This window comes from Mucor velutinosus (assembly GCF_035048745.1).
Source record: "Mucor velutinosus strain NIH1002 chromosome Unknown tig00001542, whole genome shotgun sequence".
NCBI lineage: Eukaryota > Fungi > Mucoromycota > Mucoromycetes > Mucorales > Mucoraceae > Mucor > Mucor velutinosus.
The window spans coordinates 616,192-636,480 of record NW_027041924.1 but is presented as its reverse complement, the minus strand read 5'-3'; the positions used below and the strand labels follow the sequence as shown (position 1 = coordinate 636,480).

General features: G+C 41.6%; 7 protein-coding genes across 7 annotated transcripts; 3 read left to right on the top strand and 4 right to left on the bottom strand.

Moving 5' to 3' along the window:
* Positions 1–1,000: 1,000 nt before the first annotated feature.
* Positions 1,001–1,832, top strand: ATC70_004885 (uncharacterized protein; the record flags this gene model as incomplete). Its single annotated transcript, XM_064824185.1, has 2 exons — positions 1,001–1,030; positions 1,086–1,832. 2 exons carry the CDS (start codon positions 1,001–1,003, stop codon positions 1,830–1,832), a joined length of 777 nt encoding a protein of 258 aa, XP_064677121.1.
* Positions 1,833–3,093: 1,261 nt separating this feature from the next.
* On the bottom strand, positions 3,094–4,975 carry ATC70_004884 (uncharacterized protein; the record flags this gene model as incomplete). The annotated part of the gene is made up of 3 exons (XM_064824184.1): positions 3,094–4,118; positions 4,184–4,678; positions 4,732–4,975. The coding sequence occupies 3 exons, from the start codon at positions 4,973–4,975 to the stop codon at positions 3,094–3,096; spliced, it is 1,764 nt and encodes a 587-aa protein (XP_064677120.1).
* Positions 4,976–6,609: 1,634 nt separating this feature from the next.
* ATC70_004883 (uncharacterized protein) lies at positions 6,610–8,630 on the bottom strand (the record flags this gene model as incomplete). The annotated part of the gene is made up of 4 exons (XM_064824183.1): positions 6,610–7,652; positions 7,725–8,219; positions 8,293–8,343; positions 8,414–8,630. The coding sequence occupies 4 exons, from the start codon at positions 8,628–8,630 to the stop codon at positions 6,610–6,612; spliced, it is 1,806 nt and encodes a 601-aa protein (XP_064677119.1).
* Positions 8,631–8,899: 269 nt separating this feature from the next.
* On the bottom strand, positions 8,900–11,096 carry ATC70_004882 (uncharacterized protein; the record flags this gene model as incomplete). Its single annotated transcript, XM_064824182.1, has 4 exons — positions 8,900–9,195; positions 9,262–9,581; positions 9,636–9,753; positions 9,827–11,096. 4 exons carry the CDS (start codon positions 11,094–11,096, stop codon positions 8,900–8,902), a joined length of 2,004 nt encoding a protein of 667 aa, XP_064677118.1.
* A 254-nt stretch (positions 11,097–11,350) lies between these two features.
* Positions 11,351–15,284, bottom strand: ATC70_004881 (uncharacterized protein; the record flags this gene model as incomplete). The annotated part of the gene is made up of 6 exons (XM_064824181.1): positions 11,351–12,312; positions 12,365–12,615; positions 12,672–13,552; positions 13,606–15,007; positions 15,061–15,205; positions 15,257–15,284. 6 exons carry the CDS (start codon positions 15,282–15,284, stop codon positions 11,351–11,353), a joined length of 3,669 nt encoding a protein of 1,222 aa, XP_064677117.1.
* Positions 15,285–15,673: 389 nt separating this feature from the next.
* Positions 15,674–18,242, top strand: ATC70_004880 (uncharacterized protein; the record flags this gene model as incomplete). Its single annotated transcript, XM_064824180.1, has 7 exons — positions 15,674–15,763; positions 15,818–16,897; positions 16,952–17,368; positions 17,428–17,574; positions 17,639–17,839; positions 17,894–17,951; positions 18,004–18,242. The coding sequence occupies 7 exons, from the start codon at positions 15,674–15,676 to the stop codon at positions 18,240–18,242; spliced, it is 2,232 nt and encodes a 743-aa protein (XP_064677116.1).
* A 520-nt stretch (positions 18,243–18,762) lies between these two features.
* On the top strand, positions 18,763–20,220 carry ATC70_004879 (uncharacterized protein; the record flags this gene model as incomplete). The annotated part of the gene is made up of 1 exon (XM_064824179.1): positions 18,763–20,220. One exon carries the CDS (start codon positions 18,763–18,765, stop codon positions 20,218–20,220), a length of 1,458 nt encoding a protein of 485 aa, XP_064677115.1.
* Between the last annotated feature and the right edge of the window lie 69 nt (positions 20,221–20,289).

Here is a 20,289-nt window from a genome sequence, read left to right as displayed (position 1 = left end):
GGGACTTTGATATGTAAAAATTCGACATTTTGGCCAGAAACCTCTTTTCATGTTTTCGTAAATTATTCAATAAGTTTATTCAAAACATCTATCTTACTTGGTACCATTGGATGCGCCTTGAAAAGCACTGCAGGAAAGCTTAAAGGAGCATAGGATGATCATCATATTTTACTTAGTCGAATCTGCAAAAATAATTCGATCGAGTCGAAAAGTACCAGAATTTGGCTAATCTAGAAACAGACTATGAGTCTGGGTTTTAATTGAGTTTGGCTGGTGGAGCTGGTTAATCATATATGAGCCATGCCTGACAAATGCCTTGAAACTCATATTAGGGTTGTAAACGTGTCTAGGGACTGAACATTTATTCTATATCTCAACTTTATTTATTCAAAGCAGTTATATTGGAGTTTTGACAATCCTCGCTTACTGTGTGATGTGCTCGCTTCGCTTGTACGGATTGCAACGTTGGCGTTGCTATGATGGTGTAATCAGTTAGTACGGTTGCACAGCCAAGGGTGCCTTAGTTCTGCTCATCAGAAATATATCTAAGATTTGAGTTAGTAAACAACAATGGTGGCACTAAAGCTTCTTTATGACAACTTGACTCATTGATTGTCTGCTGTGCGGATAAGTAAACTTATCAATGAACAAGATCTCATTATTAAAAGCGCATATAAAATAGCAGTTTCGTCGTTTAATTACTGATTAGATTTATAATTTACGACAATATGCTCCCATACCTTTTGCTCTTAACTCCTTTTCTTATCGTTGCAATCAAGCAATTTTCAAACGTCAAGATACTTGTCAAGATTTCAGAGCGTAATTTGTAAAGTTGCATTCAAATTACTATCATCTAACAAAGAGTTCATAGAATTCCGTTATAAAATGTTGACACGATTGATACACGGTATGTACAATTTAGAAACTCTTATATCTGTAGTACTAACATTGATCTTGCTTTGTTTTGACAATATCAAATCCAATAGATAATTTCTCGTTTATGAAGAGTAGAGAAATCCCAATTGACGAGGTAAATTTTAGAAAATTTTCTGTATCCAAATCAATCAATTGATGTTTGTATTTAGGTCAACAAATTGGAAACGGAGCAATCTGTATCCAATGTAGATCAGTTTACACCGCCTGCTGTTGACTCTCTTCTGCAAAGACTGGAAATTCTAGAAGACATACTCTGTAGCAGCCAAAAGTCTCTCACTGAATCTCAAGCAATTGCAAAGATCAATGACCTTGTGGAAGCATCAAAAAATATGGAATTGACGCTCTCAAATTTGCAGGAAAAATACATTGATTTACATGCTAAACAGAGCAACTACAAAACAACCATAACCAACATAAACCGCGTAAAGAAAAACCAGCAGCTTCTTGGATCGAGGTTGGATTTGTTGGAAAACAAGAGAGAACAAGATGACGGTTATGGTAATAGTGCTGCTGAGCAGTTTTTGGAATCTCGGATCAAACTTTTGGAAGAAGCTTTATTCAGTGTGCAAGCCTTTGAACCCAACGCACAGTTGATAAAAGAGATGAAGGATTTATCCGAAAAGAACAAGGCTGCAGAAGTCAAAAACAAGTTCTTGCAAAAGAAACTGGCCGATACTCATGCAAATCAAGTGGTTCTTCGTGTAGATTTGGACAATTTGGACCGCAGAACCGCAAGTATCCGAGAAGATTTGGATAGCATGAACAATACAGTTGCAACAAAAATTTTGGCTTTGAAAGAAAAGAATGTCTCTATTGCTTCTAACAAAAAAAATGACAACCAAGAACAAAATAGCATGAATAACACAACATCACCTACACAATCATCTGAACATTAGCTTATAAACTTTTCTTTGACACATTTCAAAAATAAACACGCTTTTTGTATCTAATACATATTTACTAATGCGATGTATAAAATGTAACATCTTGCTCTTGGTCCCCTTTTTATGAGCTTCCAACAGCATCAATTACCTCCACAATCATGGTACAGCATTTGGCAACAGCAGCCAGAATTATTAATTCTCCGCTTATTTTCATTTCGCTCGAAATAGAAATAATTTGTTCAATTTTCGACTTGTATGAAGTATTTTTAAGATTCGACTATATAAATCGTGATGATCATCCTAACCACCTTAAACTCTAGGTTTCGCACCTTATTAGTAGTAGATTTCTTTCCCAACTTAGTTCAAAAATTTCTTATTCCCCTTCATTGCAGACATTGGGTCCACCAACAGTCTTTTCTTTCCCTCAGTATGACATTTTAAGGACTTTAAATAAAACCTGGAGCTCGTCTCCCCTACAAAAAAAAACCCCCACCTTAAGCTTTCTTGTAGTACTTTTCAAGACCTATCTAATGGTACTAATTATAAAAGGTGTTTTAAATAAATTTATTGAGCAATATTAGAAAATATGAAATAAGGTTTTTGCAAAAAAAAAAGTTGATATTTTGTATATATAAGTCTCGCAAAAGTGGTTTCAGGGGTTGCCCTAGATCGATAGAAACACTTTGATTCAATATATACCATAGTAGAAGCCTTCATTTTTGAGGTCGAAAACACGATCGTTTGTTTTTCGTTGAAAACCATGAGGTATCCCTCATGGTTTTGGGTCGAATTTTGGCGATCCCAAAAAAGTTGAGCAAAAGTATCAGCAAGCCATTGCTAGCTCAGAGCAATTGTGTGGTGCTATCCTAACGGTCTAAAACAGCTTCTAACGCGAGAAACTACGGCCTAAATATACCCAGATTTCGCTGTATTTTGCATTCTCGTGGGTAGTAAAAGGCAATTTAAGTATGCTATCTGCCCTTATATGAATGCTTTTACTTGATGCAAACGTGTAACATAATGGAATAACAGTCAGATTCATGATTACAAGTCGATAATGGAGAAATCTACGTCGTGAAATGAAAAAAGTCAAAATGTGAGACTTCAATACGCATTAAAAAGATACTAGGATTTATTGAAGTTTTTGTTTGATGAAATAAAAAAGTCCTTCCTTAAGGAAAGAATAAAATAAAATAGAGGTAATAGTACAAAAGGTAATTATAGTAATATAATTAAGAATAAGTTTACAAGGGGATGGAAGAATTGATTAATTTTAAGCTGAAGACTTTTCCTCATAGTCGTATTCAACTTCTTGATTTTGCTTCTCGTCATGACGACCAATGGCATCATCTGCAACATCAGTAGCATCATTTTTACCGTGACAATAATAGAACAGTGGAGCACAGATACCCATAGCAATAGAGATACCAGCATACATCCACTTGAGCTTGGGGTTATAGGCAACAGAGACAAGAGCGAAACCAAGAACGGAACCAAGACAGTTCATGAACAAAAACAAGGCCATGACCAAAGACTTCATCTTCTCAGGAGCCTTCTTGTAAGCATATTCAAGGCCAGTGATAGAAGCAAAAATTTCTGAAATACCAATCAAGATATAAGCAGGGACAATGTAACCAGCAGACACGTCGTTCTTGTTGGTACCACTTGGGTTGTCATAGTATGGACCAGTGCTGTAGATGAGAGCTTGAATGCCTGCAGCGTAGGCCATAGCAAGAGAAGCAAAGATAAAACCGCAGGTGATACGCATGATGGGACGGAAAGGAATACCAATTCTACGGAGGCCAGGATAAACAAATTTATCCATGAGAGGAATGAAGAGGACGAGAGTCAAAGGATTGATGTTTTGCATGATATCATTGGGGACATTGCCAGTTTGCATAGTAGCAGCCATGGAAACCATGTTGCTAGTCATTTGGGAGTAGCAAAGCCAGTAGATGGGATACCAACAAAAGACAAGACAGGCCCTGAAAGTACGCTTCAATTCATCAATAAAGACATCATCCCAAGTAGCCTTGGCAGCAAGTTCAGGGTGGGAAACGGCCAAATTACTGGGCTTACAGCCCTCAAGGCCGTTCTTGAAAGAGAGCTTGATGATCTTGAAGACTTCCACAAAGATGGAGCCACGGGGAGGATTGCGAACGTAGAATTTTTTACCCAAAAGCACAACGCAAATACATGGAATGAAAACGAGGGTAGGCAAAAGAAAAGCAGCCCAGAAACCAACTTGTTGTTCGATTACGATGGTGGTGATGGCGATAAGACTACCGACATTGATACCTAGAATAGTGATTGATGCTCGGTTAATAAACACGTTTATGCCCTTCTTTTTGAGATATACATACCCCAATAAAAGTAATTGAAGAGCTTTTGGTATGTAGCTTGAGGAGAGACGATAACACGAGTTTCAGAGCCGGAGGCAGCAACAACAGTTTGGCCGTGAGCAGGCATATCACCTTCATCAGCAGTGTATTTGGAGGAGGTCTTGTGTTTGATGGTTCTAATGAAAGGCTTGGTGTTCTTGTATTGTTCAGCAACGAGGGGAGACACATTGGCCTTAATACCGCCAGCAGCAAGACCAATAACAATGATGGCGACAATGAAACCAGGAAAAGTAGCACCAGCTGAAATGGCAGCAGGCATGGCAGTCAATGTCAAGATGAGCAAACCGAGGAAGTAAAGACCAGAAAAGACAAGAATGGTCTTGTATTTGCCCCAGTATTGATCAGCAACGATAGCGCCGATGATAGGAGTAACATAACACCAGAACTGGAAGAAGGTATTCAATGCAGTAGCCGTTTGTTGACCTCTACCCATAGCACCAGGCAATTCAGCGGGATCTACCGAGGATGGGTCAATTATTGGCTCACATTCAACATCTAAACCAACCTACATGATCCAGGGTCAGGATTTTGGATATAGTTTTGGAATGGACCTGTTAAGCCATAGAATGTGAATCTCTCACAGAATTCAATAAGGATGACGAGGTAAGCAGCTTTAGGAATATGATCAGCGACTTCTCTCAAATGCTTGTAATCTTCGTCGGTGGGCTCAACGAGGATTTCGCCAGTTTCGGACACCTCAAAACCACCTTCATGTTCTTGCACGACGACTTCTTGCTTTTCTTTTTCACTCATAGACGAAGTATAGTAAAATATAGCTGAAAAAAAGGTGATAAATCGAGAAATGCATGCTGCTTTATATACACGGATCAGAAAACTGTTTATTTCGGAGTTACCTTGATAAGATGAATGGAAAAGGTGAATTCATGTTTTTCTATTGTCAAACCCTCCTCGTACGCTTCCTCAAGTTCTATTTTCCATTTAAGAGCAAGAAAATTCCATGGTCGTTGAACGGGTAGCCGTGTGTGGTAAAATTGTAAATGAATCCTGGGAATTCTTCTTTCTATCTATCATCTTTTGCAATGACGGAGCAGATGAAGATTGCAAGATTGAAGTTTTTGATCTCTTCAGTGTATCAACTTTAAAATAGCACTGCGGATCAAATAGCTCAAATTACATTGCAAGAAAACCATGCACAGCACACAGCACAGTGGCCAGTTTAATTTACCAAGAAATCATCTGAAAATGTCGTAGTACAGTTGTAACCATATAATCTTAGATTTGAGTGCCCTTAAAATCAAATCTTTGGTATTGATGGTGCACGAAATGCACTTGTATTACAAGCAATACCTCGTTTTGTACTGAATCTTGAATAAAAATTCTAGCTATTTATTTGATTGAAAAAGGAAAGAAAGCACAAATAGAGTAAGTGCAACGCCTAGAGAATATGCATCTCTCTCTCTCTCTCTGGCGCAATGCATTCATCTAAATGCATTGCAGCTCGGAGTCAAGGGCGATATGAATTTATTTAAAACTATATCGCAGCTATACAATGCAATGTGATGTGATGCGATGCAATAAGGCACAATATCTTCTTTTTAGCTTTTCGCGCTGTTGTTGAGCTGGTTTTCTTGTCAAGTTTCACCAGCAAACTCATTTTTTTCTCGACGTTCCAAACCAAATATAATATAAAGGGCATCAAGGAAAGAAGGGAAGGAATGATCCACCAATGAACGATAAGAAAATCTCATATCACTGATGATACAAAGCTGATCATTTCATTACATGAAAAGAAATCATAATTTGTAACATTAGTTCGGGATTTGGCCGTCTTGAAAGCCTCATACGCGTTTAGCTCATCACATTTAGCGCATCGTGAAATCTTTCAACAGAAATCGGTTGTTTAATGAAAACAGTATGCGATGACAAATTAGATTGCTTGAAAAGTTAATGTTTCCTTGTGACAGATGAACTATTTATTATTACTAAATACTACAACTGCCTTATTGGCATGGGTCACGCTCCATGTATACAAGAATAGCTGCACCGATTAAATGGAGAGAAATCGGAGAAACCCCTTAGAGGATCAAAGATACACAAACACACATGATTTTTACCACGAACCCTCGCTTTGAGGATGCCAATTTTCTCACATTCAAAGATTCACGACTTGCGATTCTAACATCCCACATCAGGGAATGGTTACAATAATACAGGCTCTTGCGCTCTTCTTTTCAAGCTACAAATCATACTTTTTTTTTCTTTCCATTTTCTGATTCATGTTTCAAATTTTAAGAAACCTTACGATGATTACATGAAAATATTGATTTTTTTTATTAAAAAACTGCATACGATGAAGCATCAAACTATGTATAAAGGTATATATTACAAAAAAACAGATTAGATTATGTATGATAAGAAATAGATGTCTAAACAGCAGGCTTGAATTCAGCTTCATATTCAGCGAAAACTTCGGCCTTCTCAGCTTCTTGATCATGATCACCTCTGATACCAATTGCATCTTCAGCAACATCCGACTTATCGTTCTTTCCATGGCAGTAGTAGAAGAGAGGAGCACAAACAAACATAGCAATGGCAATACCAGCGTACATCCATTTGAGCTTAGGATCAACAGCAACAGAAACGAGTGCAAAACCAAGAATGGATCCGAAGCAGTTGGTAAGCAAGAAAAGAGCCATTACCAAGGACTTCATCTTTTCAGGAGCCTTTCTGTAAGCGTATTCAAGACCAGTGATGGAAGCGAAAATTTCAGAGATGGCAACCAAAACATAGGCAGGGACGATCAGACCAGCAGATACATCATTTTTGCCATGGCCAGTAGGATGGTCGTAGTAGGGACCTTGCATGTAAATGTAAGCTTGGATACCGGAAGCATAGGCCATGGCAAAAGAAGCAAACAAGAAACCGGTGGTGATACGAGCCATAGGACGGAAGTTGATGTTCATACGACGAAGGGCAGGGTAGAAAACTCTGTCCATGATGGGAATAAGAATGACGAGAGCTAAGGGATTGATGTTTTGCATGATATCATTGGGGACATTGCCAGTTTGCATAGTAGCAGCCATGGAAACCATGTTGTTTGTCATTTGAGAGTAACAGAGCCAGTAGATGGGATACCAACAAAAGACGACACAGGCCCGGAAGGTACGCTTCAATTCATCAACGAAAATGTCATCCCAGGTAGCCTTAGCAGCAATCTCAGGATGCTCGCTTCTCAATACAGAAGGCTTACATCCCTCAAAACCGTACTTGAAAGAGAGGCGAATGACCTTGAAAGCTTCAAAGAAGATGGAACCACGAGGAGGGTTTCTCACATAATACTTCTTACCAGCGAGAACGATCAAGATACCAGGAATGAAAACAAGAGTGGGCAAAAGGAAAGCAGGCCAGAAACCAACGTTTTTCTCCAAGATAACGGTGGTAATGGAAGCCAAGGAACCGCAATTGATACCTAATGAAAGCAGACACGTCTCGGTTAGTAAAACTTTTTCTCGATTCCTGTTGTTCTAAAATAGTTGCATACCCCAATAAAAATAATTGAAAAGTTTTTGATATGTTGCTTGAGGAGAGACAATGACGCGAGTTTCAGCACCATCATGAGCAGCGGCAGTAGCATTATGAGTAGGCAGATCACCCTCATCAGCAGTATATTTGGAGGATTTCTTGGGAACTAATGTCTTGACATACGGTGTTGTGTTTTTATATTGCTCAGCAACCAAAGGAGACACATTGGACTTGATACCGCCAGTAGCAAAACCAATGATAATGATTGCAACGATGAAACCAGGGAAAGTGGCACCAGAGGCGATGGCAGCTGGAATGGATGTCAAGGTCAAGATGACCAAGCCAACGAAATAGATACATGCAAAGATGAGGATAGTCTTGTACTTGCCCCAGTATTGATCAGCGACAACGGCGCCAATGATGGGAGTGATATAGCACCAGAATTGGAAGAAGGTAGTCAAAGCAGTGGCAGTTTGTTGTCCCTTGCCCATGGCACCGGGCAATTCTGCAGGGTCTATGAGATGACAATGGTATGAGTTTGAATGAACGTGAGAATATGAACGTGAGAAAAAACACTGAAAACTTACAGGATGGAGGGTTAGGGTTCTGGATATAATTCTGGAAGGGACCGGTCAGACCTAAAAAAAAAAAAATTGACAGAAGGTCAACATCTGCAGTAATTGCATGTATATATACATAGTATCTTACCATAGTAGGTGAATCTTTCACAAAATTCGACAAGGATAACAAGGTAGGCGGCCTTGGGGATGTCATCAGCAACTTCTCTCAAGTTTTTCCAATCCTCTGCGGTGGGTTCAGGGCGAATCTCGCCATATTCATCCACTTGATAGCTTTGTTCTTCATGCTCTTTTACGATAACATCATGTTTAGAGTCTTTATGGTCTTCCATGACATTATCACTCATTGCAAGGATATTCTTTAGAAAAATAGAAGAGAGGAAAGAAGAAAATATTCCTTTAAACACAAACATTATCGATTTATATATCCAAATCACAGTAAATTCGATTGAGTTTCGGATGTTTAACATCATTGAACGAGACAAATTTCCTCCTCTCTCCAATGCTTATTTAAAAATAGAAAGTTCTTCGTTTCCTGGGTCATTTCCTTTTTATAATTACTAAATGTGGTAAAAATCGACATTGGTAGGTCATGGAGATGATGGAGGATATATTATTATACGAGATTTCCTTCTTCAGAGTTTGCACTGACGCGTTGATGTCTCTTGCGGTCCACATTCTCATAGAAAGCAATTACCTTGTCATTCGCCTTAACAACCTCTTTTGAGAAATTAAACACCTGCAGATTTTCCATGCTTCTCACTCGAGACAATGCAACGTAAGCGTGACCAAAATCAAAGCTGTTTTTCAGATCAATTCGCAGGTAATCGATTGTTTGTCCTTGAGATTTGTGAATTGAGAGCGCCCAAGCTAGAATCAATGGAATTTGCACTCTTGTTGCTACTGCGTAGCCTATTTTTCATAAAGTGAATGAGTAATCATAATACAAGACATAGATAAATTCAGCCCTAGTTTTACCGTGCGAGTCAAATGTAAAGCTATACTGGGTTATCATCAACTTTTCACCGTTTGTGAATGTCACCACAGGATACAATTTCTTCTGCTCATCCTCTTTGAATCCTGAAACGACACCTCTGGATCCGTTGACTAATGTCGATGTCAAATTCTTGGTTAGCATGACTTGGGCATCTACTTTGAGTGTAATCTCTTCAGGCGCTATACAATGTTTTAGAAGCCCTGGTTGGCCAGAGTCTGTTGATTTGTATGTGATGGGCTCTCCGCTCAAAGCTGTCAGTTTTCCGTAATTCGCCGCATCCAGTTCTTTTCTAAGGGGGTATCTTGAAAAAAAAAATCATTCTTATGGTTCCATTTAACCATGAAAGTGGACTTACAATTCGGTTGGTTCGATGCCATGATGGATTGTCAGTGGTCGCTGCAGTCTTTGGAGCTCCATTAACGTCTTGTCCGAAACCACACCTCGTTTTAATTCGTTCAGGATGTCCGTAAAATCTGCAATTGTTTCAGACGCAGTTTGTTAGCGATCTTCGGGTCTGATAAGTAGAGTTATTGAGCCCAAACTCACGTTGATCTGTCTGTCTGAAGGCTTTTGTCAGAGTCATTGTCTCTTGGACAGCTCCATCCCAGCATTCGGCTTCAAATGCGTATTTTATAAAGCGGCTATTTCGATTGATGGGCGGCAGCTGATAGAAATCTCCACACAATACTAATTGCATTCCCCCAAATGGGGCCAAGCTGTCCCTCAACGCTTGCGCAATTTGACTGATTTTGTCAAATAGCCTGGCATCAATCATGGATATTTCATCTATAACAAGCGCTTTGAGTGAGTTGATTTTGCTGTAAGTTCTCCCTTGCTTTCGAAGCATTTTGGTGTAATGGTCAACACTTTTGTCCCCCAGACCTATGCCGAATTCACTGTGTAGCGTAACTCCTCCAATATGACATGCTGCAAGACCTGTAGATGCCGTTACTGCAATTTGGTTTGCCCCATACTTGGATTGAAGCCCTTTGATGATGGCTCTCAGCACAACCGACTTTCCTGTACCAGCTGTTCCTGTTAGGTAAATACTTTTCCCCAAACGAACAACGCTATCGTAGATGGCTAGTTGTTCGTTTGATAGAGATTTCGTCAAATCAGGATTGTGCGGGCTGTTGGAGTTTTGGATACTGTCACTTGACTTTTTGACCCAATTCCCTTCAATTGGTGGTGCTTGGATAATACGACTCGACGAAGGCATAGACGCAATGCCTGGTATAGGAAAGACGGCTGACGATGAATGGGCTTGAGATGATTGAATTATAGTTTGCTGATTAATTTGAGCATAGCGGTTTTGTTGAGCAGGATGATTGTGCTGAGCAGAATGATTATATTGAGCATTGTGGTTGTCTAGAGCATTGTGGTTGTCTAGAGCGTCATGGTTGTGTTGAGCAGAGCGATTGTATAAACCAGGAGGATTTTGAACCGGCAATATTCTTCGAGCCTTTTGTGAGGGGGTAATAGTGTATTGATCTGCGCAGATCTTTGAATATGTATCTGGCTGCATTTGCGCACTCGGCAGAGGCATATTCGAATCACATACTTGAGGAGCACGCATTACCTTGGCAGGTGCCTGAGAATGGCTGCTGTTGCTGGCGGGGCTCTTTCTTTTGGCAGGTATCGCTGAGGGCAGTGTATTCGTAATTCTTTTGCCCAACATGGCATTCAATCCCGAGATGGGCGAAGAAGCATTGATGGTAAGTCCATGCAGTCCAGCAGCAGGATGATAATAAGTGTTTTCGTCTATAGAATAGCCTTGCTCGTCCTCTTGTTCTTGTAAGGTTTTAGTCATGACCATAAAAGAGTTGTGATATAGCGATCGAACAGCTCGAGCTTTGATTTTGTTGCATGTCCGCCCAGACATGAGGTCGCGACAAGGCCGCACTTTCGTGAGACGCGTACATTTGACGGTCCTCGTTGCTCGTCCTGCAAGGTGCGACCAAAATTCAGGTATCTGATGCCATCCAGAATTGCAGTAACATAGTTCGCAATTGATGGTGGAATGAAATAACCTAGCTGATGTAGTAGAGCATATCGAAGCAAATCAGTTTATTATAAATTCAATAAATTTGCAAGTTTGACACTGACTACAGGAACCTCATCCGCTTCTTCATTATGGTGATGGTGATCAAGCTCCTGCGGATGACGGGGTAAATTGAGGCCATAGGAATTGGCGTGCTGGTGGCTGCCGCTTGTTGGATCCTCTGTATTGCTCTCTTCTTCCTCGCTACTGGTCTCATCCTCATCGGATTCATCGTCTGATTCTGCAAGTATGATTCCAGCCTGAGGACCTCGATGCAATCTGGCATGAATTTCAATTTTTTCCAACGGGATGGGTTGACTGTACTCGGCACTATCGGGTCTGCTGTCGTTTTTGTGAGCAATGTAAATGAGATAGCTCTCGACTACCCATGGAAAGCTCATGTATCTCTGCAGTGTTTTGCTGTAAACCATGTCGCTCTTGATTTCAGATGGATGATACGTGACATAGTACCAAGCTGCTGCTTTTGCCTCAATTTCAACCGATTGATCCTTCGTATCGGCTCTGGGCGGCTGTCCATTGTCAACTGCATCGCTGGCCCATTGTGAATCAAAAATTCTTTTCCAATATCCTCTGAAGCGGATATAAGCAGCCTTGATGCGCTCCAAGAATTGAGGGCGGTATTGTTCATTGAGGTACTTTGGCCATTCAATGATATGGCCTGATATGAATTCAATTTCTGTCTTGACTGAATACTGGCCAAGCAAGATGCGCAAGCTGTGGTCGTACCTGGCTTTCATCTTGCGTGCCTCGATAATGTATTTGTACATGTCTTCCACATACAATCGGGTGTCATAATAGCAGTGGCTGTTGGAGAGCGGCCTTTCGTACATGCTTTTGGTGGTGCGATAGAGGGATCCCAATGGTGTGGATGATGTGTATGTTTTGAGAGGCCGCTGTCTCATGAAGTCTGGGTATGGGTATTGCATGAGATCATACTTGATGGTGGCGTACATGCCAGTTTTAGCAAAATCTAGTAGGAGAATTATTACACATGTATGACACGCTTTGCTAAACACTATTACCCAAAGCTCTCGACATTTGCAGAGACATATAAATGCAATCGCCGTTAAAAACACCGTCCTTGTGTCGATCTGCTACGGCGATAAATGCTTCATGCAGCTTTCTGGACATGTCTCTAGCTATATAAGTAGTGAAGAACTTGGCGGCTTCTCTGAACGAGATTTTCTTGGATTGATGAGGCGTCATTACAGTTTGATAGCTTCGTGCGGCCACATTGCATTTGGCAGGTAAAAGACGCGTATCCCAAATGACACTGTATATTGCACTATAAGAAGACATGCTGCATATGTTGAACACTAGAAGCCTTACTTGAAATTGTCTTCATCTGGGTCATCATTCGAGCACAAACTAGGGAGATCACAGTGGTCAATGGACGAAAAGATCAAAACATTAGTATAGTGTCTCAGCTGGGAGTAGTTGATGGCAGCCATGACACGCACATCACCAGGAAAGCAGGAGGAGTCTCTGTAGATAACAACAGGGCCCTCAATGACTTTTCTGTTGGCCGCTAAACCTGATGGATCCGTGATTTGTAAAAAGACTTCGCCTGGCTTCAATGTCCCTGTCTCGTCCATGGCAGCAAACACCCTGACACCTTGATGAACATAGAGTTGGCATTGCTGAAGATACCTGAGAACATGGTTCTGATAGCTAGAAACGAGATTGGTTATGAACGGATCATGCCTGTCTTGGAACTTGCAGTCAAGGATCTGTCTGAAATGGTCCATGCGTCCATTTGAGTAGTGCACATCCATCATATCCATGTTGGGGTACTTTTCACAATAGTCCATGTTCTCATCCAGCAACTGATGAAAGATGTAGTTCTCGACACCAAGAGATGACAGCAGCAAAATAGACTTTTCGTTCAGATAGAGCTTGTTGGGCTTGGAATACTTGATAACCTCCAGCGAGAGCTGTGTGCTTTCAAAGTGAATCTGGCTTGATCTCAGTTGAATTCTGCGTTTGGTCAGAAAGTTGGACAACAGGAGAATGCCTCTGGCACCGTTAAGATTAAACTTGATCACGGAGGGCGTGTAATCCAACTCGAGCTGCTTGGCTACTTCTCTGGCAATCTGTGGCGACATTTTGCCGCATTCCGTAGTAAAAATGTGTTGGTTATATATGTAGTCCTCCACTTCCTCAATGTATTCTCCTCTGATCTGTACATGCATCAACCGAGGCGTCAATGACTATATTACTGTTAATCCACATGCTATCTCGTGATACAGAGAGCTTTACTTACCTGTCCTGAACAATTGATAAAGGTCGATATAAACTTGATTTCTGAAAAATCGCCCAGCCAAGCCATGATCTGGCTTCGACTCACTTGGGGTGTTGATGCAAAAAACCAGCAGCCATGTGCCCGCAGGTCCTGCATGCTGGTGCCCAGAAACTTGTAGGTTCTCCCTGCAATTCTCAATCCACGACGCAGGATGTTGTAGATGCGATCAAACAGCTTTGCGTTTTGCGATGTCTCCTCGTCTTCTTGAGGCGCCACCAGGCTCAAATCTTCGTCTGTGAACTGCAAATACAAGAATCGATCTGTGTGCTCTTTAAAGTGATACTGCAAGTGGGTCATTGGTTCCACAGTGGGTTGCATTGGATACACGGACGTGGGTGTCACCAACACACGTCTCGTCCAGGCACAGTCGTCGGGTATTGGTATTTGAAAGCCAATTTGGTCTTTGCATAATCTGTAAATATACTTAATAACCGTGTCAGGATTGTACACGCGCTGTTGTGGTGCTGACAACAGTGTCAAGAAGACGCAGCTCACTTGGGGTGGCAGTTCTCGCATTTTTTCGAAAAAGTCCAGATCCACATTATACTCCCGTAGTATCTTGAGTCGAAAAGCGTGCTCCATCATATACTGGACCTCAAATGCCATGTCTGCAATTTGTCGCTCAAAGTCGATTGTTTTGGTAGATGACCTGACAAGGATCTGCTCGGTCAAACGCTGTTGATGCCCACCCACGGCTTGTCTCAGCTTGTACTCGATGGCTTCATGCGTCACATTGCTGGGCGAGAGTGATGCTGGATCCTTCTTGCTGCTCAACGGGATGTCAAACTGCAAGCGGTACACGGTCCACATGCCGAGCTTTATGTTGTGATCTGGGTATTGTCCACCAGGCAAAATAGGCCCTTTGTTCTGACTCGCACCTTTAGCTGCCTTTTGACGGATCATATCTTGAGAGAATTCGTCCAACGGGATGTCTGTCACCCTCTCCCAATCTGATAAATAATATGTGTCGCCAAGTTCCTCCATTGGCTTCTTTGATTTCCAGACGTAGGCAGGGTATTTACCACTTAAAGTAAGTGATGTCTTGTTGTCGTATCTCTGCAATATAACATTGTCTCGCAGATTGTCATCGTACATAATGCGCAATCGATAGTAGCCATCCACATGCTGGAAGAATATATCAATGTACTGATCGTTCAAGTTGAGGTCGAAAGCAACGTACTGATCAGTTGACCACTCTTCAATGAATAAGCGTGGAGTCTCCAGTCCACCAAGCGACAGTTTGTTGGCGGGTATTGCTCTACTGAAATCAGCAATGTATTCTGCTATGGGCAATGGCTGCACGACAATCAGTCGATCAAGGATGTAGATCTGTTGAGTAAAGAGGTACTCGGATGGCTGTGAGCTGTAATAAACGGGCCATGTTAGCTAGAGCGTAACATGCATCAGCTTGCTTACTTGTATATAATGGCTGCTTTGCTCAGTTGTCCCAATTTGATTTCAAGCTGTATGATAGTGCCAAATGCACCGAGGACTCGCCACAATGTGTCTCTGTCAGTCTGAGGACTTAGATTGGATATCAAATAGCAGAAAGCATCCTCCTCTAGTGATGTTTATGGGTATACTGCATCGCTATTCTTGTATCTGTGCTTACCAAAGTTTGAAGTGGATGATAGTGACATTTTACAACAGAGAACAAGAGGAAAAGTGATAACATGCTTTCGGCGTTCTGCATGTTTATATACTTTTTGTGCTTTCCAGTCACAGGCCATCAAGGTGGATCAGGTTGTTTCAAGGAACACTTGTTTATCCAATGTCAAGACCATATGCTTGGCTTCATGCTTTATCAGTGTTGTTGATTAGTTTCATTGAAGTATCTTCAAATAGCCAGAATACGCACATGATACCTCCCTACTTTGATCCACCTGGATCCATCATGTTATTTGATCTGCTTGAAGAGCGAGAGAGAAGGAACAATCAAATGTCGGCTATTCAACATGAGCTCATATCTAATGGATTTTGACATTTCGCATTCATGAGCATTTCTTTCCTCTCCTTTCATCCTCATAACATGCCCAGAGAAAATTGCCGCTGCGGCCTGCCTCCATCCTGCTTAGAAGTAAAGGCGCCGGGAGAGAATAGAGGCCGTTGGTATTGGAAGGTAAAAACCAGGCACAAAAAGATGGCCAATTTATCACATACTCACTATTCACAGTGTTCAACAGGTACCTGCCGATATTTCAAATGGGACAATTCAGCCATGCCCTTCATTCGGCATCCAACAGAAGCTTATGCTGCTGCCAATACACTAGGCAGTCTTTCAAGACGTCCAGCCTCAATTCCATACTACTACAGAACGCCCAGCAAAGAAATCACACTAACACGTACCACTGTCAAAGTCGTGTTTAGTTTGGTCTCTGCAGACTGCATCACTATCAAGGCTCAAAAAAACCTGACAATTGATCCACTCATCAAAAAGATCAATGGCGTGCAATGGGACGAACATCGTCAATTGTGGACTATTCCAACGTCCATGCGGATCTACAACGATGCCATGCGATCGCTGCCAACAGATCTGCCCAACATCCATCTCGACATTGAGCCCATTCCAAAGTCCTTGATTGAGCTGTTGCACCCAGACGAAGCAGCAGATGACCCTGATATTATAAACGAACCAGAGCTCAAGTGGACTGAATTCGTGGAATCACCCATGCGATCTCGACTCAATACATTCCAGCGAGAAGCGGTACGATTAGGCGTAGAGAGAAGAGGACGTATTCTGATGGGAAACGAGCATGGTGTGGGTATGAAGGAACAAGCACTTGCACTAGCTAATGTCTATGAGAACGAAGGCCCTGTGCTACTGACATGTCCTGGTATCTTATGCAGCACGTGGAAGGAGGAAATTCAGAATTTCTTGGATTTGGAGGACGACGAAGTGTGCATTCTGGATAATGTGCTGAACGGGCTGTTTAGAGAAAATCCATTGGTGATGAAGCGAAAGAGAGTGACGCCTACGCCAACAAAGAAGAGATCAACAACACGAGTGAGACAGCCCTACCAAAAAAGAATGAAGATGCGCATGGAGAACCCAGACTATGAGAACAGCTCATCAGACGACGAACAGGAAGCCGAAGGTGTGGGCAACAGCGACGTGTACGAGATCTTGAACAGAAAACCTGTGAAATACTACATTGCAAGCCATAAAAAGGTCTCCAACAACAAGACCAAGATTGCAGATCAGCGGTTTAAGGTTATGATTTGTGATGCTGGCCATTATCTGAAATCTAAAGACGTGAGTATGTGTGCGCCTTGTGTGGTTAGCAGTAGTCTCATACGCCAACTGTAGCAAAATTTACCCAAGAATCTGTGTGCGCTATTAAAGAGGACCCCAAGAGCGATTATTCTATCCGATACAGCCATCTTCTCATTGCCCATTGACCTCTACATGCTGATTGACAGCATTGACGAGAAGCTGCACAAGGATGTGGAGGCCTACACGCAGCGCTATTGCAATCCCAAAAGCACGGTGTTTGGTTGGACAGTCAATGGTCGATCCAATGTGGAGGAATTCAACTTTTTCATGAATAGAAAGATTTGGTATTGTCCCAGAGCCGTTGATATGAAGTCTGAATACAGAGATGCCATTCGAGACAAGATTGTCGCCACTATCAAACCGCAAGCAAAGCGCGAATTCCATGTACATTTCCTGGCATTGCAATCTGGAGAACATGAGTTTGACGACTATGTCAAGGAACACAACTTGGTAAGTCCCGATTGCATGATGATGTGGATGCCTGTGTATTGACGGATGATACTCTAAAGCTCAAATTGACAAACGACGCCAAAAAAGACGCCATTTACGATTTTATGGAATATGTGTTTTTCACTTATAAACGGCCCAAGATTGCGATAGCTTATTTTGACGACACTACCTTGCTCCATATCAAGGAATCCATGGCAAAGAAAAAGGTAAGTTGAGGAGTAGGGCTCTGATTATCAAAAGGACATTCACTCAGCTTTTCTGCGGTGCTAGATGAAATATGTTGAATTTAACAATATTCAAGATTTAAGTGACAACGTGGACAGATACAATGCAAGTCGTACAGAGCAATTTGTGTTTGTGAATATGAAATTGGATGATCTCAACATTTGCCTAAGTGCAGTGGATATCGTCGTGATGATTGATTTGCCCACAACCAGAGAAAAGTTGCAAGATGTCGAGTCGTATTTCCAGGTACGAGCATGCATTATGGTATATGATGTGAGACTCATGCTTATATCCTTCTAGTTTGCTGATAGAAAGACACCACTGATCATCAAATACTTGATTGCTCCAGAAACACTCGGTAATTATAGAGCTAATCATGAAAAAACAGCTTATTGATCACATTTGCATAGACACCTATCTGTGGCCAGCTATCATGCCAGAAGACCAAACAGCCCTACAGTACAATATGTATGCAACTGATGATGACAAGTATGAGGCAGAAGATATTTGGGATGCCTCTCTTGATGGTAATGATTTGCAAGAGTTGATAAAAGTGGAGGCATTGGCTATTCCTGTTGATAGTAGCAAGGCGGAGAAGGCTATGAAAGAGGAGGCCATGAAAGGCGAAGCCGTAAAGGCGAAACCGTAAAAGAGGAGGCCAAGGCTATCTCGCTGGATTCACCATCACCACCTCCCACGTTGGCCGTTCTCTGTGATTAAGCATATTCTTCACTCGGAGCGTTGAAGTATGGTGCTGGGTGCGAAGAAGATAGTTCACATCAAGCAATTATATTTGATGATTAAGTTTGTAATATTTCTAGTATATCATCATAACATAATAAATTTATGGTCCCTAGACACTTTCAAAGCCTCAAAAAGAAAAAAAGCTGATCTAAAAGCTATTTTGATACACTGGCGTTATTAAATATAGAATAAAAGGAGAATAGCATGACTAGAAACAATGCTATTCAATTTGCCACCTACTTTCCATACGCATCAAAAGCATCTATTACTGTATTGCCTTCATGATGGAAAGGGCACTGAATTTGCCAGCCAGCCCCGCCAGCTGCCAAAATTAATTCCGACTCAGACATTTAGTCTACTTCAAATTGGACAAATTCTTATGAATTTTCGATTTGATCAAATTTTGATGATACTGGACTCGATCGATGGCTTCCTCCGCTAAAAAACAGAGTGATAACAGTGATCCACCCACACAAGGTGGCTCAATGGATTCTAGCCATAATCCAAGCAATCAACTATTTACTTACCAATCCTTTACCGATGCTCTCAAGGAACAGAAGAGACACAACTTTGAAGTTGTGCCGGATGTGGATAACAACACATTCAAACCTCTGAACACCTACTCAACATTCATTGAAGCTAAAGAACGCAATTCTATCGTCATCGACTGTGCTCAGTTCTTGGGCATGGAGTTCAAGGACACGACTCTCCTCAAGGTACTGCGAGAACAGTTTCCCAAATGCTTAGGTCTCAAGCCTAGGATCATTGGCAAAAACAGGAAGAAGGCCATTGAACTTGGGTTCTCAACTGAAAACCTCTGTCGCGACGCTCTCTTGAAGGAGTTCAAGGTCAATGGAAAAGTCATTGAAGTCAACAAGACTCTGAATCACACTGCAAACGTAATCAACATTGGTATCTCTGAGATCCCACTCATGGAAGAGGATGAATTGAAACCAGCCTTGATCAAGACATTTGAAAGATATGGCGATATCTTGAACATTGGTATCTCAAAGAGTGGAGACTCTGACTGGTTCACTGGAAGAGGATTTGCTACTCTTAATCGGGATAAATTAAAGGAGTCCACTTATGCAAACACCCTAACCCCTCAAGTTGAATTGGAAGGTTTCCCAGGCGCCCATCTGCACTTGGTATGGTCCCAGATGAAGCCTATCTGCACCGACTGCCACACGGACGAGCACGTTAGACTTGACTGCCCCAAGAGAAGAAGAAGACTCTGTCACCGTTGCAAGAGTCCTAACCACTTGATTGCGAAATGTCCTGTGGCCCCATGGAACAACAAATCAACGGAGAATAGCAATGAAACCAAATCAAGCAAGTCTACCCCTGGATCCAATGAGAATGAATTCCAGTTGGTGTCACGAAGAAATTCCAGCAGTAGAGAAGTCAACCTGCTTGATCTTGTGAAACAAGGTCAGCCACAACAACCAGCATCCCAAAACCAATTTGAAATATTAAATCACGAAGTGGAAATGGGAGAGGTCGAAGAGGTCGAAGAGTCCCAAGGAAATGAAGAAAACGACACTGAAAAGTCCACTTCACTAGACAAAGGTGTCAAAATGTCTCGCTCCTCAAGTGAACTAGCCAACAAGAAGCCGTTCAATGTTACCCCATCTGTCACACAATCTACTCCTCGCCTCGCCACCAGAAGTAACCAAACTTTGAAGCTCACTGACGTTGACAAGCTCACTCCATCGAAATCCAAGAGAAATCTGGATGATGCTATATCCCCAAATGGTCAACAGGAAACTGTCCCATTTTCAAAAAAAAAGAATACAAAAAAGAATGAATCAAGCACCAACGAAGCAGCCGGTTCTTCCAATACCTCTGGTAGCGGAAAGCCACCGCTAAATAAGTTGGATTAGAACTTGAGCCAGAAAAAAAAAAAGAAAAAAAAAAAAAGAAAAAAAATAATAATAATATATATAGAAAAA